Below are 19,509 nucleotides of genomic sequence, written 5' to 3' on the forward strand. Positions count from 1 at the left end.
CTATGATGTTTACAGTTATTTCACAATGTTTTGACTCCTCCAAGAGGGATCGTGAAATTGCTTTTTTTTTTCCATAAGCAAATACAGACACTGAAAGCTCTCTAAAAGTCAAAATGTTCCTGAAGGAATTCCAAACAGTACTGAAGAAAGTAATAAACTTGCCAGTTTAACTTTCACTACCTTTATAGACAAGTGACTTTTCAAAAGGTGAATACAAATGACCCAACATTTTGTATCCATTTTCCCACCACAATTATAAGAAGAAATTATATTTTTCTTAACTGTCAGCTTTCTGGCTGTGCAATGCCAAATTGCACTGCCTGTTTCATTGAAAAGATTGGTATATGTTATAGAAATAGTCTCAAAATTTCTTCTTAATTTTATTACAGTTGGTTGTCCTTGATTTCTAGTGAGATTAAAAGAAAGCACTCTTTTTAAAAACGGAAAGGTCTCCCACATGTCACACCCACATATTATGTGAAAGGCTAAAAAATGTCAAGATTGCCTAATTTGAAGAGGATTCTGCATCTTTGGCAGCTGATATGGGTTTTATTGTGATGTGGTTCCATAGCAGAATACAATGTGCTCTGCATAATAGCTCATGTAAAAAGACCTTCTGGTGTCAGGTGAACATTTGCAGAAGTCAATGATCTTTCTCCCAAGATTTCGCACTAAAATACTGTGATACTAATCTGTCCCTTCCTGTCATCTAAAACATCTTCAGTGAACTTGTGAAGGAATTCTTGCATTCTTCCATCTCCACTCCATCTCCACTTTGAACTGTGCTTTGCTCTACAAGTGCTCCACACCTCCCCTATCTCACTAGGTCATGGCAAGATTTCTGTGTGCCTCACAAGTCCCTCTTCCCCTCTCTTCCCTCTGGAAGATGCTTATTGCCTCTGGTGGATCATCCCACGTCTCTTTTACCTTTCTCCTGAGATGTTTTTGTCACCTTTCATGCTGCTTCTTGTAAAAGGTTGATATTTTAAAACTCTTTGGATATACAAAACATGCTGTTATGCCAGAAGATGGGTTTTTCAGATATTAATTTGTGTTTGATGGAATGATGAAGACCTAATTGATGGATATTGCTGATTTATCAGGGTACCAGGAGCATTGTATCCCCTTGTATTCCACCTCCAATTTCACTCACCCACCTTGGCATGTTCACACATCCCAAAGAGTTCTGATAATTGAAGCTTGGGAATATAATTCTCAAGTGCTGGACCAAGATAGTAAACACAAAGTGAATTATAGAAACTTTATGGCATTAAGTCCAATCTTGCTGAGAAGTAAGTACTGAATGTCCTTATCTAACTGTTTCTAATGGAAGTATCTTAGAGATTTCTATTCCTATATGACAGATATTAATATGGAATTTTCTACAATATAAATATAGCAGAATTATGTTTTCCAACAACCCTGCTCATTCCAACCTTCTTTAATTTCTCTGTCTGTGCATTTATTAAAAGACTGGAATAAGAGCTAACTGGAATATACCTAACTGGAATAAGAGCTTTCTTCAGGATGTTTTAAAGATATTCAAGAGTATGATAGAATGATAGTGCAGCCTCTTACATGAAGTCTTTCATGAAGTTGTAAGCGTTGAGTTATTTAATGCGCTCTCATTGTGACTTCTATGCTTTGAATGTGGGTCTGGCATGTTTATGTAGTGGTTTTTACACTACACATTTATCTTTCACAATCAGATATATCCCTGGATCTAATGAACTGCATTGGTGTTTTTTTACTTTCTAGACCTTTAAACAATGAGTCAGGCTGATGAAGGAAGTGCCACTGACCCAGAGGTGGCAACTGAGAATGAGTCACCTGCCTGTGAGCCCACTGCAGCAGATCCTGGCGAGGAGGAGGAGGGACCCACTGGCCTAACAACAGCAGTGGAGGAGGAGGAGGGACCCACTGGCCTAACAACAGAGGAGGAGGAGGGACCCCCTGGCCTAACAGCAGCAGAGGAGGAGGAGGGGACCCACTGGCCTAACAACAGCAGAGGAGGAGGAGAGACCCACTGACCTAACAGCAGAGGAGGAGGAGGGACCCACTGACCTAACAGCAAGTCCTGCATTTCAGTGTTTAGATGAGGTACCACGTGCCCCAGATTTCTCTGTCTGTAGTAGTACAAAGTAAATTATTCTGAGGTGTATCTTTTGCTGTAAATAATTGAAGGTTGTTACCACAGACTATCTATACCATCCCCATTTCTTTGATTTTTTTTTTTCTAAGCGCTAAGAAAATTTTGTGAAGCAGTGTCATATTCTTGCTGGGGATGTTATGCTTGATAGAGAATCATGTTATTTTTTACAGTGATCATGGCCTTAAGGGGAATGAGAATACAGAGATCTTGGTTTTGGTCTTGTAGTGTTCTATCTGTAGAGGTAATTGCATTGTGATTTTTTTAAAAGGTTCCATAGCTGCAGGAAAAATCCCAGGTAAGTGGCTCCTAAGGCACTATTAATTGATGATGGTGATAGAAGAAACCTTTTGGAGCTCAATTACTTTTGCAATTTTTTTGTGTTGAGTCTTTCAAACTACTATAAGTATTGTAAAATTTTAAATATCAAATATACACCACATGCAATCCTTAAGAATGTAAGGCCAGAAAAGTCATTAAGAGATAATCTAATCCAAATTGTGCACTGAAGTAGATTCTCTGCAGATATTGATCTAATTTGTTGTTACATCTTTAATTGGTGGAGATAGCTCTTTGGATATCCTTTTCCAGCATGTCATTGTTGCCATGGTTTTATAAAAGTTTTCCCTATATCCCAGTTTAAGTTTCCTTTGTAGTGAATAATGAAGCTTTCTTCTTGTCTTTCCCACATTAAAAAGGGAGACCTGACAATTTCTGCCCTCTTTATAAGAAAAAGGTATATCTCTGTCTTGGATCTTTGTTCATGCTTCATGGTTTTCTTGAAGTTTTTTCCTAAACTTGCTTTACCTTGGACTCTTTCCATCTTGGATCTGTCAGATTGGTTTGCTACCCTGGCTTTTACTGTCTGCCTACAATCTAAGGTCAGGAGAAAGGACATGGCAAGGATTTTAGTGAAGGGTAAAATAGGACTGGACCTTTCCTATCCTGCTATTAGATCATGCTGAATGAAGTTTGAAGCTGCTGCTTTCAGTCCAGTGCCAGTGTGTGGGGAGCCCACAGCTTCCAGTATTGTTGCAGCACAAACCCCCTTTATTGTCAGTCCAAGGCAGCAGCAAAGTGCCCCCATGCCCCTTCTAAACTGTATTCTGCATTTTTGCTTTGTATTTCATATTTTTAATCAAGGTGAAAAGTAATTTTTCTAGATTCAATCTAGAAAATTATTAGATTATTTGCCTGATTTTTTTTCTCAAGAAATCTTTCCAAAGAGGTTATTCTGCATACCAAATTTAAAGCTAACTTGTTTAACACTGATAACATTGTAAACCATTAATGGAAAATACAGGGAAAACTTAGTATTTAGAGTTGTTTCCAACTCAGGAAAAAACATGCTGTGGAAAAACAAAGTAAGAAATTTGCATAATATTTCATAAATGAGGTCTTCTGGTCATTTTGTCAATTTCTAGAAGAGAACTATGACTCATTTATTTTACCACAATTTTTAACAGTTTGCACTTGTACTTTACTGGCGAGTTTGGCTTTTCATCACTTATTCACATTTCTTCTCTTCCACTGACGTATTTGTTTTCTTTTGTTGAATTTTATAAATAATTCAGGGATAAATGTATGGCTTTGGTCACCATAGAGGTTTCTTGCATTGATACTGACTTCAGCTACTTGGAATAGCTTTCAGGATTTTTCCACAGAAGCAGAATTGTATCATAGTATCTCAGTTTCACTGACTGGTTATTTATGCCTGCACAGCATGTACTTATCAGAAGGGAAGCCTTTTGTTACTATAAGATTTCTTTAAAAACAGATATATGCCCTCTTCCCATCAAGCCAGTCTTGTTTTTCTCATGTAAGCAGCAGATACTCAAACATACGAAGAGCAAGAATTAAAACGTGTACACTATCTCTCCTTTATTTTTAAAAAAACCTAAATAGTAACATTCTTTAGCTTTGTGGGTTAGGTAGAAATATTAAGAACTTGACAGAGTTCAAACAAAAGCCACCCAATTAATCATGATTTCTTTTCACCAAGTGTTTTTATTTATTACCAAGCTGCTACCTGTTCTGCAGAATAGTGCAGTTGTGAATGAAAAGTGCTTTGCTGTTCTCCAGATCCAGTGAGTGGGTACCTTGTTTGAAAGGTACCACAATAATCCCTTCCTGCTAACAGATATCATCCATTTATTTGCTAAATCTAAACATGCAGAAGAATAAACTCCTTTGGCAGATTTTCCTGACTGGTCTATTGTAAACTGTTTCACTCTATATCCTATAAAATGATCAGTGTCCCCTATCTGATACCAGCAACAAATCTTACATTTATGCTGCTTTTTTTGGTGGAAATTGTCACTATTACGCTACATTTCTTCATCTCTGTCCAAGTGTCCTATTGCCACCAAGAAGCAGAAAGAACCTTTCATGAATATTTTTCACTACTATTTTGAAGCTCAGAGTCTTTCTGAGATTAGTGACTTTATACTCCTGACTGCCAAAAGCAGTTGAACTGCTAATAAAGATGCTAGCCAAAATCTCAGTTCTAGTGGAAACGCAGAGCAAAATCTCAATCAAAATCTCAAGAAATTAACTGTATGACAAAGAATTCTCAAGCAAATTTTGTTTCTAATTATCTGATGCTGGTTCATGTCTATCTGCTATCTGTAAGAGCTTTAATGTCGAAGAATGATGCATGTGTTTGAATGTTGTTTGAGGGGAGAAAGGTACTTATTTTTCCCCTTTTTCTCATCTGTGCTGCAGGAAAGAAGAGTAAGTCACATCACATAAAGGTTGGCTACAACTTTCAAATATAAATACCAAGAATCAATATTTCATATAATTCTTCAGTGACATAGACACATCTAAGAACGCCCTTCTAGAAATTAGTTGTTTTCAATTTCTTTTGGTAAAAATCTGGTTTTTAGTTCTTTCATAACTTAGGTTAAATGGTGAGTATAAAAAAGTTTCCTTTAAAAAGAAGTCTCTTTATTTTTAAATGAAAAGTTTCCTAGAAAAGCTACCTTGGTAGATTAAGATAGACCTTTTTTTTTTTTAACATAATCACCATTTTAATTTCTGTCCCCATACACATTCTGCAATGTGCTTTCTGCTATTATAAAGTATGATCATCACTATATTTTTGCATGGTAACTATATCAGTGCAGAATTTGTTTTAGTACTCACCACATATGTATGTGCTCTATCAAAGATATAAAAATCTTGACACAGCTTAGTATGTTGAAAGCAAACAACATTTTTAAACTTAAGCTGATCCTGGCACACTCCACATGACAAGCTTCAAAGGCTCCTGGCCCAACAAAAAAGCATATAAATATGTTGGCACAGACAGCTGAGACAGATGTTGTCTCCACCTCCATGCACAGGAATCTGACTGCTAATTAAATAAAACTTTTGGGAAGTCAGCTAGGGCTGATAATGTTTCTTTAAGCTAGAGTACGGTTTTTTTGCAACAGCTTCCAGCAAGTAGGAAATAGTTTGTATTGTGAATGTTAAAGCAAATTGCTGTTGCGACAGGAAAGTTGATTGTTCCTAAAAAAGCTGTAGAAGAATTGGGTGAATTTACAGGTGCCTTCAAACAGCAGGAATGGGAACAAAGCTGGTATAACTTGCTCATTCTGTGGAGAGGTTCTTTTTACCAATAGCAGGTGACATTGTGAGGAAACAAGGCCAGGAAGTGGTTGGGTGTGTTTGAACTATCACAGAGCAGATGGTACTTCTGTTCATTTCTGAAAAGCCTGTTTGAAAGTATTTATGATGTCTTGTTTTTTTTATGCAGTTATAAAGTCAAGTGTGCAGATTTCATACCATACAGAGGAACTAGAGCTCTCTAGTGTGAGACTAGGGGAAGGAATAACCTTTAACTGTAACATCTTCTTGCATTTTGGCCTTTTCTCAGCTGTTTCTGATACTCATGAGACTTGACAAGTACATTGCTATATTGTTTTCCAAAGATATCTCTTCCTCTTTTCTCATTTAAAATGTGTATTTGAGACAAGGCAAATTTGCACTAAAAACTGTGTCTACCTGGGATTGTATTCTCATCACAACCATGTGATGAGAAAGCCAGAGCAATGTGAACTAATCAAACATTCAATAGCATCAGTGGTGGAGAATCATCTGTTACACACATGAGGTTACTTTAAAGGTTAAAAAGGGGGTTCCTGGTTTACTTACTCAAAGCACCTGTGTCCAAATACTCCTGAATGAACAGAGCCTTAAATATCTTCATGAGAAAGAATACTTGTATTTGGATTTGGCATATGGAGGTTAAACTGCAGAGTGAAGTGGAGAGGCTTTACTCTGTCTGAAGAAAGGCATGAGAATTTCTCAAAGTGCATCCTGCTTTTCCGTAAAAATCATTCACTCCATGTAATTGCTTAAAAGTGTGTAAAGCCAACTATTATTTTGTACAGTGTAATTTTAAATGATGGCATACTATTCCTGCTGAAGTAGTCTTAATTAAACTTCCAGTTTGTCTTGATTATATGAACATAATCAGGTAATTTGAGGGGGTTTTCCAATTATTTTCCAAATTGATTACTCTTTTACTGAGATAAGAAAAAGCTGATGAATGAGGACTTAAAAAATAACATTGCTTTCATAATTTCCATGTTCTCATGACTTGTGTGAAGGTTGCACTTGACATACTATCTTAAAATTTTGTTCTCTGTTTCTGGTTACCATTGAGTATGACAGCCAAATTAACTTCTGGCAGAAGAGCTATAACTCCATGAAAGTTTAATTAAAGCAGTGAATGAAAGAGATAAATTTATTATGGGAAATGTTTGTATCTAGCAGGGCCTGTAGATGGTATTGCTCAGGCATTTTTCTTTAAAACTTCTGTAAATGTCTTCAAGCCTACCTGTACCCTTTTATCTTTTTTTTTTTCCTGAAAGAAAACACAAAAAAATCCTTCCTGCTTCGGTTTTTCCATCACATGTAAATCAAAGAAGCTAGGTAAATTTGGCACTTTAGTTTGATTTTGATTTAATTTTTCAGTAGGGGTCTGGGTAGGTATTGGCAACCATCTTAACTTCTTTTCCAAATAAACACATAAAAGTAGTTTTTTTCCCCCACCAATTTGTCAAGCTACATTTTGTTCTCGACTCACTCCAAGTTTGACTGCAGTCTTTCCCAATAAACACAGTTAAGGAAACAGGTATTTGCATTTAAAAGGGAAGGAAAAAGCACCAGTGCTTTCAAACCTTCTTTGAAGTTCTTCTCTGGTTTGTTTGGGTGGGTTTTTTTTGGGTTTTTTTTTTTTTTTTTTTAGTTTTGGTTTGGTTTTGTTTAAGCAATGTGTAGAAAGCCAAGACATTACAGTCTGCTTGGCTGATCACACTGAACGGATGGGCTTGTGCCTTTATATTTTGGAAACAAGCCATAGGAATTTTGCTAGCAAACCCACTGTTAGTAATTTTTTCCACTAAAATTCACTGTTTAAATATCAGGATTAAAACCACAAGTGTCTTCATATGCTAATCAGTGTTATATAGATGTTTTCGATAGACTGAAAGACATGTTTTGAATTATTAAGCCTTAGGCAGAGATCAAGGGCTTTTTCTTTATACAAAAAATTGCATTATTTAATTTGGGGTATGTATTTGTATTCACATGCTTTGAGGATTCTTGTATATGATCTGAAAGGTCAAAACCTTGGCTTGCTTCTCCTGTTTCATGTTAAAGATAGAGGTTGTGTAAACTCTTGATTGGTCAATTAATTTTTCCTCTTCCAAAATATGAATAGTTACAAAAAATATCTGAGTTTTGAGCCCTTAGTATTGTCTGGCAGCTGAAGGGTCATAAAACAGATCTCTACAGAATTGTCATTACTAGCAAGTACTCTCTTGGCATGTCACATAGTCGTCTGTGTTGGTTATTGGTGTTTTCTTACTGCTTCAATTTTTACAGAAAATCAATAAAATTGTTTATGAGAATTTTTTAATAGTCCTTATGTACATCTATGACAGTAGTACAGCTTTAACAGTGGGACATTCTTATTTTATTACACCAAGCAAAAACAAATAATGTTTGCAACAAGTAGATGGAGTTACACTTTGTAAAACTAGTGCACGTGGACAGAGATTCAGCTACAACAGTTCCAGGCAGGTAATAATCAGATTTCTGTAACAGCATTACACTTTCATTTTCTTTTTTTTTTTCTTTTTGTTTTTAAAGACATGAGGCAAAGCTTTTGCAGGTGATTTTAGTCACATTTGCTTATTCTGTTGACATTCTGTTTTACAAAGTTTCCTTTAAACAAGATTTTAAAAGGACAGTTACCTCTTCTTACAACTTAGTAGTAAAAAGACATTTTCAAGTGGAATCTTGTAGATACCATGTCACACTTAGCTAGTTATCATATAATGAATAGGAACAAATTGTGCATTTCATGCAAAATGATTTAATGTAATCATATGCAATTAGATATTTACTCTTCTAACCAACACTTCATCAGTTGCTTTTTTTGTTTTGTTAAGACAACTGGTTTTTATCCCAAAATAAATATTCTATAGCTTCAAAACATATTCTCAAGCAAAGATGATACATCTTGCAGTTAAAACTTTTCATTGCTCTTTAAAATTGAAATATAATAAACCAAATTACATTTGAACTATCCTTCAAAGTATTTACTTCTTTAAAATATATATTAATATTTTACAATTTAGCTATTGCCAGTGTTCTTCATTTGCATTACTTATAGCCATAAAACTTTTGTAATCTTAAAAAAAACTAGAGATAATATTTATAAAGTATTAGGTCAGATGTATGCTTGTATTCTTTGTTTTCATGTCTCTTTTAATCAAAAAAGCTATGCCAACAATAACCACACTCAGTTGATAAAGAAAGAGTCTTAGTGTAGTTTTTCTGCATCTCGGGATTGGTGTAAGCAAGATGGTAGAATAGCCTCTTGCTAAGTGGCATCTCCACACAATGTTGGTCATTATCTTTATAGAAACGTGGTCTAAATATGTGCAGTCAAATTTGTGCTCACTATCTACAATGCAGGATTTAATAACAGTATCTCTAATTTGAAATTCCTGCACTATTTGACAATTTCATTTTTTTATTTTTTATATTTTAGAAAAAAAATCTTTGATCATATATTCTCTTTTTTGCTTAGAACTTACAGTATGTTTTTATGTTTCTGTGGCTACAAAACATGTAGTCTAAAAATGGGGAGAACAGTCTTTTCTTATGTTACAGAACATTTATAATTTCTTTTTTAGTTTTAGAGTCTAATGATATCTAGATTGAGAAGTATTTGAATGAGAGTTTGAGTCTCTACAAGAGCATCTTGCAACATTTGGCTTACCTAAAGGATTCAGGAGAAAGAAAAATGGCACTGGAAGCTCGTTGTATGTATTTAGAGGCATTAATGCAAAGAATATGGATTCTTATTGATGTGTCTTCCTCATACCTGTCTACCTGCTTGCATAAATGTGCAATAAGCTACATGATGGCTCCTTTCTCCTGCAAATGACAAATAGGACCTTGAGCTTGAATAGAGGAACCAAAAAGAGCAAGAATGTTGTTGTTCAGTACATGCGCTCTCCATGTGTAGATGTGACACCTAGGGACATGGCTTAGTGCAGACTTGGCAGTTCTGTGTTAACAGTTGGACTCGGTGATCTTAAAGGTCTTTTCCAAACTAAATGATTCTATAAGTTTATAATTATTTCCTCTGCTTTTATTCAATTCTTCTACCAACTTTGAAAAACCTTTGATAGAGGGATGAAATTTGAGGAATCATCTTCGTTTTCCGTTTTCTTCAAAGCCTTTTTTTGTGCCTTTGGGCAAGCCATGTGACCCTCTGTTTTCTAGTTCTTTAAAAATAATAATTTTTAGTACTTTTCCTAATTTATATTGATGTTGCTGTGGTATACTTTTGAAGTTATGAAGGATAGATGATGGAAAAAGACTGTTTTAGAGAAACTAGGTTTTTTTCAAAGTGTTGACAATTTTATATTAGTTACACCTCTGAATTATTTTCAGGTTAAAATGTAGGTATTCATTCAGACACAACTTGTGGAAGACAATATAAAAGTTTTAAATCATAAAATGTGGTATATCACAGTCAGTAAAGCACCAAAAGCAATGTTTAGAATATTTACATAACAAAACCAAGACCTAACTGGTGTTAAGTTTTAGCAATAACTATTCAGATATTTTAATGCTGATTTTAATACATTATATAGGTCAAACCATCTCTAAAAATATTATGTGGAAGCATGTTGTTTTGTCTAGAACAATCTTTTGCCAAACATAACTGAATACTTGATTTCTGAGTATAATACTGAGTAAGTACCATTTTGAGTGCAATCCAATGCAAACTAGTTAAGAGAAACATGTAGAATTACTGCACAAAACTTTTGGGTCTGATCATGATCTTTACTGATTTAAAGGGTTGTCTATATCCAGTGGGAGTATCATCAGAAATACCATGCCACGTACCCCAGAAAATGCCATTGCGAACACCTTTGTACTTCTTGTGGTAGTACTTGCCGTTGAGATTGGCTGACAAGCAGGCATCAAACCACCAGCCAGAGCTGTAGTAGGCACCACAGTTTCCTGAGGGATACCTGTCATTGTCCCTGTCTGGGGTTGTAAAGAACTTTTGGTCGTGGTTGTAGTGCCTGCTGTAGTGGAGGGCATCTCCGGCGGTGCCGCTGTAGCCGTGGACACTCAGGCGGTACTTGAGGTACTCGTTGGCCACGTAGAAGTGCTCGTATTTGGCATATTCTCTGATCCCATTGAAATCTTCCAGATCAATTCTCAGTTGCATTTCCTGGCTCCTTGTCAGGAGGTGAATTTTGTCATTGCCTAGCCAGAACTCCCTGCTGAGGTTTCCAAAGCCATGTTTGTAGTCATTCCAGGTTCTGTTGAAGTTAGTGCTGCCATCCTGACGCCGCTGCAGCACTGTCCAGCCACCTCCCTGTGTTTGCATGTCACAGTAAACTTCAAAGCTCTCATTTCTGGGATCAGGGCTAATCCTGTAGATTCCATTACTCCTTCTCCCTGCTGTGTAATGGTCAGCACAGTCTCTCTGCATTATTTGTATAACTGGTGAAAGAACAAGTAGCGTTAGAATAAACATAATTTCAATTAAGAAATGTAACAAATTTTTACCCAGAGTGATACGGCATGCAGAACTTGCATTGGAGAGGTTTTACATCTCAAATAGTGTTGCAACAATTTCAGTTCTAGGGAAAAACACCTTTTCCATCAGATTTACTTTATAACAGATGTCACCTATGATCTCTGCATCAGATAGCTGACTAAAAAAACCCAATTAAACTACATTTTTTAAGCAAAATGCCTAATAGTAAGGGTATTTTGATTATTCGCTTTCCTTTTTGTCCCTTTCTCTACTTTATCCTTTTATTATCTCATGTAAATTCAACCTGATTTCTTCAGTCCATATTTCTAAAGCTTTGTATTTACACACTTGCTGCTTTGTGTATTTAAATGTATAGCTTCACAATCTGCCTAAAATCTACAGCTCCATCTGGCAGTATGTCAGGGAAAGAGCTTTGTCCATGTGGGAATGATGTTAACCTTGGCTATTGTTAAGTAAACATCATTTGATAGAGAACATAACTTCATCAGGAATGCTTTGTGTGTTAATGTTGACTGTACTTTAGGAAGCAGGAAAAAAGTAATAAAATTGTTACATTTGTTGTAATTGTGTGAGACCTACAAAGATGAAGGTGATGGTTCCTTCCTGTGTATGTGGCATTGCTGGCTTTATAGAAAAGAAGAATGTTAGCATCTACTGCTAACAGTACCTTTTTCCCACTGATGGGTGATGTGTTTTATTCAGAAGAAAAATACCCCCAGGCTTTTTCCCCACAGTGAAAATCCATTTTTGATCCACAATGTCATCCATTAATTTCATTCTGTCCAACAGCATGGTATTAGAATTCCATGTTCTTAAGAGATATGGAGTTCAGAAGTTCTCAGTTAAGAGCCAAAACCATAATGTTCATTCCTCTTGCAGATTTGAATGTATGGGCGTTTTCATGTTCAGATTCCGTTGTAATTTTTTTCCTAGAAAATGTAAACAAACTGCTTCTTGAAAGGGAAGAGTGATCTCAGGCTGCAGCAGGGAGCAAGACTCAGGACTTCTTGTTTGCCAGAAAACTGGACATTTATGAAACCACAAAGTATAGGAGTCAAAGGCTTTAAAGCCAAATCTAAATCCACAATAAATTCGCATTTATTTCACTGAATTTTGTGTAAAATCTTTGGTGGATTAAAGTTCAGAGCAGTTATTAACAGAGAATATACATTTCAGATAAAATGCTTCTATGATCCAATTCAACTCCTATTTAAATAAAGGTTTACTATTACTTTCAGTGGATGCAGGAATGGCTCCTGAATAGGAAAATGTTGTAGCTGTTTTCCTTGCTAGCTTTCATAATGAATATATTGGTGCTATAAATGCTTTTAGCATGTTGTTGAAAAATATAAGGAATCTCTACATGATCATGTGCCCTGAACACTATCCAGCAATTCAGTAAATGTGAGGAATATCAAAAACTAATTTAGTCTGTTATTTAGTCTGTTTTGAAGTGCTGTACTTGAATGTGATTTATTACTAATTATTAATATAACAAAAATTACTCATTTGTATCTGAATGAATGTAATTTTTTGTAGTGATTTTTATCTGATTTGATTACTAATATAGTAAGAGCATTACCTTTAGTATTACTTATTTCCTCTTTTCAAAGAAGAACACTTTCAAGAATTTCAGCTGTACATGCACTGTACACTTGCAGATCCATTTCCAATATGTGTAGATAGAAGGACAATTATTTTTTAAGCTTGGATGCTAAGCAAGAGACTTAAAGATTGTAATGCAGCCTCCTCTTTCTCTGTTTTGTCTTTCAAGAGCTTTATCTTCTCATGTTTGATGTCTAAGTGATAGAATACACTGAAAATCTAGGGAACGTTTCTTGTTTTCGCGGATTCCTATATGTAAGATAAAAACTTTGTAACTTTAAGAAAACCCCTCAATCTTGACTTAATAACAACAAGTATTAGAAAGAGAGCATTGGTTCTGTTCCTTTATTAGGAGAATTAAGTGGTAAAAGAAAAAAAGGTTTTTTTCAGTGATAACACCTGTTTTCTCTTTTATACTGCTTATATATTAAATTAATGCACAGGGTTTATTGTTAAAACGATGATACATATGTTACCCAGTTGAGAAGCGCTGTTAGTAAGGTTTTTTTAGCTGAACCTTTCAGGTGTTTGCTGTGATGATAAGAAAATTATTATCCATTAAAAATTAAGCATTTTGCTAGATTCACTTGATGATTGATGATGCCTGGCACCCCTTTTCAGAGTACCTGCAGTTTTGCAGTGAGAAAACATAAAAAGGCAGTTTTCTAAGGCACACCTAGAGAAAATTTAACCCTTTGCATCCAAGGAGAAAATATGTGTGGGTCACTGATGTTTCATGTCTCTAATGAAGGGTAATATGGTGTAAAATAAAGTTAATTTTTCATGTTTATTAAATTGCAAAATATTGTCCTGTAAAAATTAATGTTTCAAATCCCTAAATTAAGTCCAACCCTAGGAGGGACTGAGCACCTGCAGCTCTCAGTAACCCTCTAGTGGCTGCTGAAATGTTTTACAGGAGAATAAATAAACACTTAAAGAGCAGATACTTGTGAACTTAATAACACAGCTATTTGGGTAAAATATATTTTAAATTGTTTACCTAATACTAGTGAAATGCAGTGAAAGCTTATACAGCAGTAAGAATTAACAGATTACATACCAGGTCTTGCTTGCGTTGCTGGGCACTTAGAAGAACATTTGTTATCCAGGTTGTTCACAGCAAATGTCAAATTTGCAACTTTGCTGTCAACATAATGTTCCACATTGTTCATGTTTATGAGGCTCAGCTTCTCTAAATGACCCTGCAGTGTCTGAATCTGGCTCTTTGCATTTTTTAAGCTGGTTGCCATTCTGTTAACTTTGCTTTGCAGTTCCTGTACTCTGTTATCTTGGCTTTCACTGTTTTCTGCCGTGTTGGGTAGCAGAAATTCATTACTTCTGTCTCTTTCCTGGTTGTCATCTGCTTGCAGCTTGCAATCTTGGCAGCATTTTTTCAGCTTGTTTACTGATTCTTTAAGGGTCTGTACTTCTTTGAGAGTCTTCTCAAGCAGTTTGAATTCTTTGGGTATCTGGATGGTCATCGGAGGCAAATTTATCTGATAAGGACAATCCTCTCCTTCATCACATTTCCGATTAGCTTTGAGCTTTATGGGACAAGTCTCAGTAAGTTTTGCTTCTTTAGCATTCTCTTCTTCTTCTAAAATAACTGCAAAAACATTTGTCAAAGCAAGGAGAGTTGACTTCAGCAAGACTATGTAAATGAGGAGCTTCATCTTCACGGAGAAACTAGCAGTATGAGGAAGTGTGCAGAAGTGGAACAACTTTATAAGGGCAGCTCGAAGCCTGTGAGTTATCAGACAGCCTACACTGTTCTCAGAAATGGGTGGGAGTGCTTGCATCACGAGTGATTAATAGCAGAGCAAAGTTAGGTAGTGCTTGCAAGAGTAGCACATTTCAGTGAGTATTTCTGACTCAGAGCTAGTGTATGTAAGCCAGATGATGAAATGCATGTGTGCTGGTAAATTATGCAGTTTAATTTAATTCCTTGTTGTACACAGATTTTCTCCTTTTTTTGGAAAAAAAAGCAGGTAGAGAAAGTGAAAACCAGCCTTTTCCCAGTTTGAGGTTTATCACAGCAATAGCTTTACTGACAGTCAGTCCCCTTTTCCCTATTTTTTAACTTAATGGATATATTCATATAAATTATTTAAAACCCCAAACATGTTGAAACACAGGTATAGTTTTGATTCCAAACATTTTTCAGTATAGAGTCGCAATTTCAGGAGGATGAGCAACACTTTCTTCTTACTATTTCACCTAGCCCACCTTAAAATAGGTATCTGGAAAGTTCATAATCTCTATGGTACATCACAGTTAAAATTCACTGTTATCTGATTTGGGGTACTTCTTATTGAGCCTTTTTAAATGAAGGGACATGAACTGAAGATAGTTTCCCCTTTGATGCATCAGATCCGCCTTGTTAGACTAATTGTACAGGAAACCCAAGGAAAATCCCGATGTTCTGATTAATGTCCCAAATTCTAAATCTACAGGGAGGCAGAGACCTAGGGAGGAGCTCTGTTCTGTTTGAGGTATTGCTCTTCTTTTTATTGTGCCTCATATCAACTTTCAGAGTTAATCATATACTTTACATGACTGATTGCTCCAAATGAAATATTTCTCTAGATGAGAATTGCCATTTGCATTCTACAGCCACCTTTGCCATTCTCATGTGATACCTGTACAGTTTTAATGATCTATGTAATTTTCCTTGTACCTCAAAACAAGGCTACATGGATATGTCTTTATGCATTCACAGCTCAATCAAGGGTCAAATAACTTGCATAATTAAAGGGTATTTACACTAGTTCTTGTTTAATTAGTCCAACCTGAACCATTTCTTTCCCTAAACCCTATTTGAAATTACTCATAACACAGATTAAACATTAAGCAGACATTAGTCACACATATAATCCTCAAGTTCATGATCTCTGTCATGTTACTAGCTACAATTCACACCACAGGCTTATATTGATAGTACAGGAAGGAGGTTTGGTCAAAAAACCCTACTTGTCTAACCCCTGCAACAATTCCTTCAGATTCCTGCATAGCAGAAAAGTTGAGTAACTTTCCTATGAGATGGGTTTTTAATGTATCTTTCTTATGTTCTAAATGAGCATCCCAGAACCCGCCTTGATGCTTTTAGTTATGTGACAAAACTGTATCTCCTCCTGTCAGATCATGATAGTTCCCCAGCAATGAGGTAAAAGCCACTCCCGGCCATTCAGGTGTAAAATACTGGCATCACTTTGGTTTTATCAAAATTGAAATGTTTGTAAAAGATAAAATGTGTGATTTTAATTTGCAAGTAAAATTTTTAAATTTTTGATTTGATGCTAATTTTTCATTATATCAGTCAAAAATCAGGTGTTTCTGAAGCCTTGTTCTTGTGTATGGCTGCTACTGTCAAATGGAGAAAAGCTATACCAGCCTCTTTGGAGGGGCTTTAGAAATAGAATAGAATTCTTAAATCCTTGTTATTGGGAGGCCACATTCCCCCCACGCTCTTGTTTTTTCAGTTTACAATTGTCTCTGCTATCTGCTTTGTGACTTTGAACTGGAAAAACTGTTCTGTATCTGCAAAATGAATAATAATTATCCTTGATAGACCACATTCTATGATTTGCCTTGAAATATTTAAATGTATAACAAATATTGTTGTAATTTATGCATACTGTGCTACATTGAAAGCCTAAACTATCTTTAGAATTTTGTAACATCTAGAAATTTTTGTTCATACTAAATGTAAAAAGAAAGTTGAGACAGTAAGGTGAAGAATCTGAGCTTTTCAGACATCTCTGTCCTGAGACATCCATTCCTTAGTCCCATATATATCTTCCTTTTGGGATATTCACTTCCTCCTTTGGATGATACTTCAGTAATCTTGAGTTTCTCTATTATCCTCCTGATTTCATTCTTGGTCTGATGTTCTGCTCCTAAGCTGTCACCAGTCTGCCTGGAGTCCAGAAGATCCATTTCTCCTCCAGTCTGTATGCTTCTCCTACCTGGAGCACTCTTGTAATTGAGTTCTGGCCTTTCTTCCTCTTCTGTCAGGGAGTGTCCATTCCCAAAAATCTGTCACATCTCTTTTCTTTCTTCAGGAACCCAAAATAGTATGACATAGCCTTTTTCATGTTTCATGTCTCCTATCCTTCCTGGAATAAATGAAGCAAAGTTTCAAATCTGAGTTTTTCAGCAAAGAGGAAGGACACTGAGTAGTCTTAAGCTGTAAGATGCTGATGCAGTTTAAGTAATGGCAGAAATATTGGACCAGATTTAAACTAAGACTTGCTGTTTGTTTATAAACAAAGGTTCTTCCCAGATGGGTCTCTCTAGATCTAGAGTGTTCTGCATAATACTAAAAACTTTAAATTAGTTAAGCAATCACAAACCCCAAAAGTCAATCTTTTTCAACTGTGAAAGGATCTAACTGAATAACAGCTGATGACTGCTAAGGTCTTTGCTTTTTACTTAAAGCTAATTTTCTTCTAGCTTTTAATCTCTTTTAGTCTACTTTTTAGGAATCTATTTTTTTTTCCCTGTGGACAGAAGAGATCTCTTTATCATACAGACATCTTCCTAAAGATAAAGAAAATAACTTACAGCTCAAGGTACTCTGAAATTCTACTGAAGTTTTTAATTCTGTTCACAGAACTTCCCAGTGATTGCAAGGTTAAAGAAGTGATATATTTCATTTCATTAGACTTGTCTGAGATTGTTTATCCAAAGTTTATCAAAACCAGCATGAACCATTTCCCATGAATTTTTAGACTAAGGTTTTTTTTCTTTTTCTGGCAGATAATGGAATGTAGGTCAAGCAGAAAACAACAAAGCTATGACTGTAGGCAGATGTTAATTTAACTAGTGACTATGGCAATTTAAAACACAACAGCTTGGTTTCTGTTTGATTTCTGGCTTTGTTCTGGGAGTCAACATCTCCTGCAGAAGAATTGCTGCAAAATATCCAGGTTTGTCTAAGCAATTCAAATGATTGGTATATACAAACCTGAAGTATATTGGGACTCATTCATACAAACCATTTTGGTGGCAGAGATGGAATGTGTAGAGATTCAACTGCTGCAGTAGTATTTGTGATGTTTATTGTAGACTTCAGCATTTCTGTGTTACATTTTGACTGAGAAAGAGAATGACAAGTAATTAGATTAATTTTCGGGTTTTTCCACAATTTGGAATGTATACCAAAATTCCATACTAGAAACAAATTCTGATTTAGAATTCTTTCTGATTAGCTAAATTGTTTTCTTTTTTAACTCAGTAGTCATTCTTCATGCAAGCAGTCCTTATGTTGTCCACTGGATTGTGGGACTACCTATTCAACTTCCTCATGTGTCTATGAGAACACATCAGAACACGAAAGGAAAGGCAGTCCTATTCCATTTGGTATTATAAATATTCTTATTCAGATATAGATGACATAGAGCTAGTGGTTGCATGGCTTTACTACCTGCTTAAATTGTTCTTTGCTTTATTTATAAATTCTGGCAGCAGGCAGGCACCGCTGACAGAGCAGGTAAGCAGTGGATATTTAGATCTGTAACTGTAAATATAATACATGTTAAAAAATTCATATGGTCAAAGAAAATCACTCCTTCTGTTAAGGTGAGCACCATATTTGTAAAGAAGAAGGTCCACAAAACTATGTTCTTACTAATTCTATTTCTCCCATGACATCTGATCTGCCTGCTCAAAATCTACAGTTGACATCTATTTCCTTTATCTGTAGCCATGGAAGATGCTGTAGTTAGTTCAATATACAAAGAGAATAAACCCAAATACACTTTCAGAGTGATGATATACCAAAAACAAAAGCTTCTCCCTCCTTTGTGTTTGCAGAAAAAATCCTTTCTGATTCCTGCAAACCTGCTCCAATAAAAGCACCAAGTGTAAGACTGTGCTAGTTACTTCCTATCCTGATTTCAAGCTTCATAGCCAAATGAAATTTGATGACAGCAGGAAAGCTATGTCCTCTCCTGAAATACCTGTCTTATCAGTCTTCTATGCCCACTTTTCTGAGCCATGCAAGCCTCAGTTGGCCAGCAGCATAGTCTCACCCACTGTACCATCTTGATTGTGGCTGATGTTTATATTTGCCATGTAGGGATTGCTTTTTCCCGTGAACTGGGCAACAAAACTAGGGTTATGAACTATGCCTTGGGAAAGAATTTGGGATATTATTTTTCACAGTCATTATTTGTTAGTTTTAGGAGGCTCTTTAGCAGTTTATTTTTCATTACATGATGCCTGGTTCATCCATCTGTAATTAAAAAAGCAAAATTGCAGAAGTTCAGTGTAAGGCAGCACAGTGTATCTACTGTACATAAGTGTATTTATGATTTCTGTGTATGCCATTACTCCCACCTGAGTACATTTGTGCAACCAATAACCTGTGCATGGCTTCAAGTGTTGTTGTTTGTCACCTAAATTAAATGTTTAGGAAACTCAGTGGCAAATATTTTTCTACTTGAAAAGCTACTAAATAGGCTTTTTCTATGGACTTCCCATCCTTATTCTAAAGTCTACTTCCTGTAATAAATGTATGAAGTTCCAGGTGAGAGGGATGGCATCTTATTTTTAAACTCCACTTACACTATCTATTTAAAACTGTCAGTGCATTTTTCTTTACTTTCTATCATTGTAACCTTTCTCTTGAGTAATGGCTTAAGCAAGG

At 35.7% G+C, this 19,509-nt stretch overlaps 2 protein-coding genes across 2 annotated transcripts in view; one reads left to right on the forward strand and one right to left on the reverse strand.

Moving 5' to 3' along the window:
* The first annotated feature begins 1,769 nt into the window (after positions 1-1,769).
* Positions 1,770-19,509, forward strand: part of CCDC146 (coiled-coil domain containing 146) — a 57,758-nt gene continuing 40,018 nt past the window's right edge. The window contains exons 1-2 of the mRNA XM_030960842.1: positions 1,770-1,860; positions 2,042-2,100. Of these exons, the coding sequence (XP_030816702.1) occupies positions 1,770-1,860; positions 2,042-2,100 (150 nt within the window). The remainder of the gene's footprint in view (positions 1,861-2,041; positions 2,101-19,509) is intronic.
* On the reverse strand, positions 10,491-14,533 carry FGL2 (fibrinogen like 2). Its single transcript, XM_030960450.1, has 2 exons — positions 13,921-14,533; positions 10,491-11,197 (listed from the first exon to the last, which is right to left on the reverse strand). Exons 1-2 carry the CDS (start codon positions 14,531-14,533, stop codon positions 10,491-10,493), a joined length of 1,320 nt encoding a protein of 439 aa, XP_030816310.1.

The sequence above is a fragment of the Camarhynchus parvulus genome, chromosome 1A (genome assembly GCF_901933205.1).
Source record: "Camarhynchus parvulus chromosome 1A, STF_HiC, whole genome shotgun sequence".
NCBI lineage: Eukaryota > Metazoa > Chordata > Aves > Passeriformes > Thraupidae > Camarhynchus > Camarhynchus parvulus.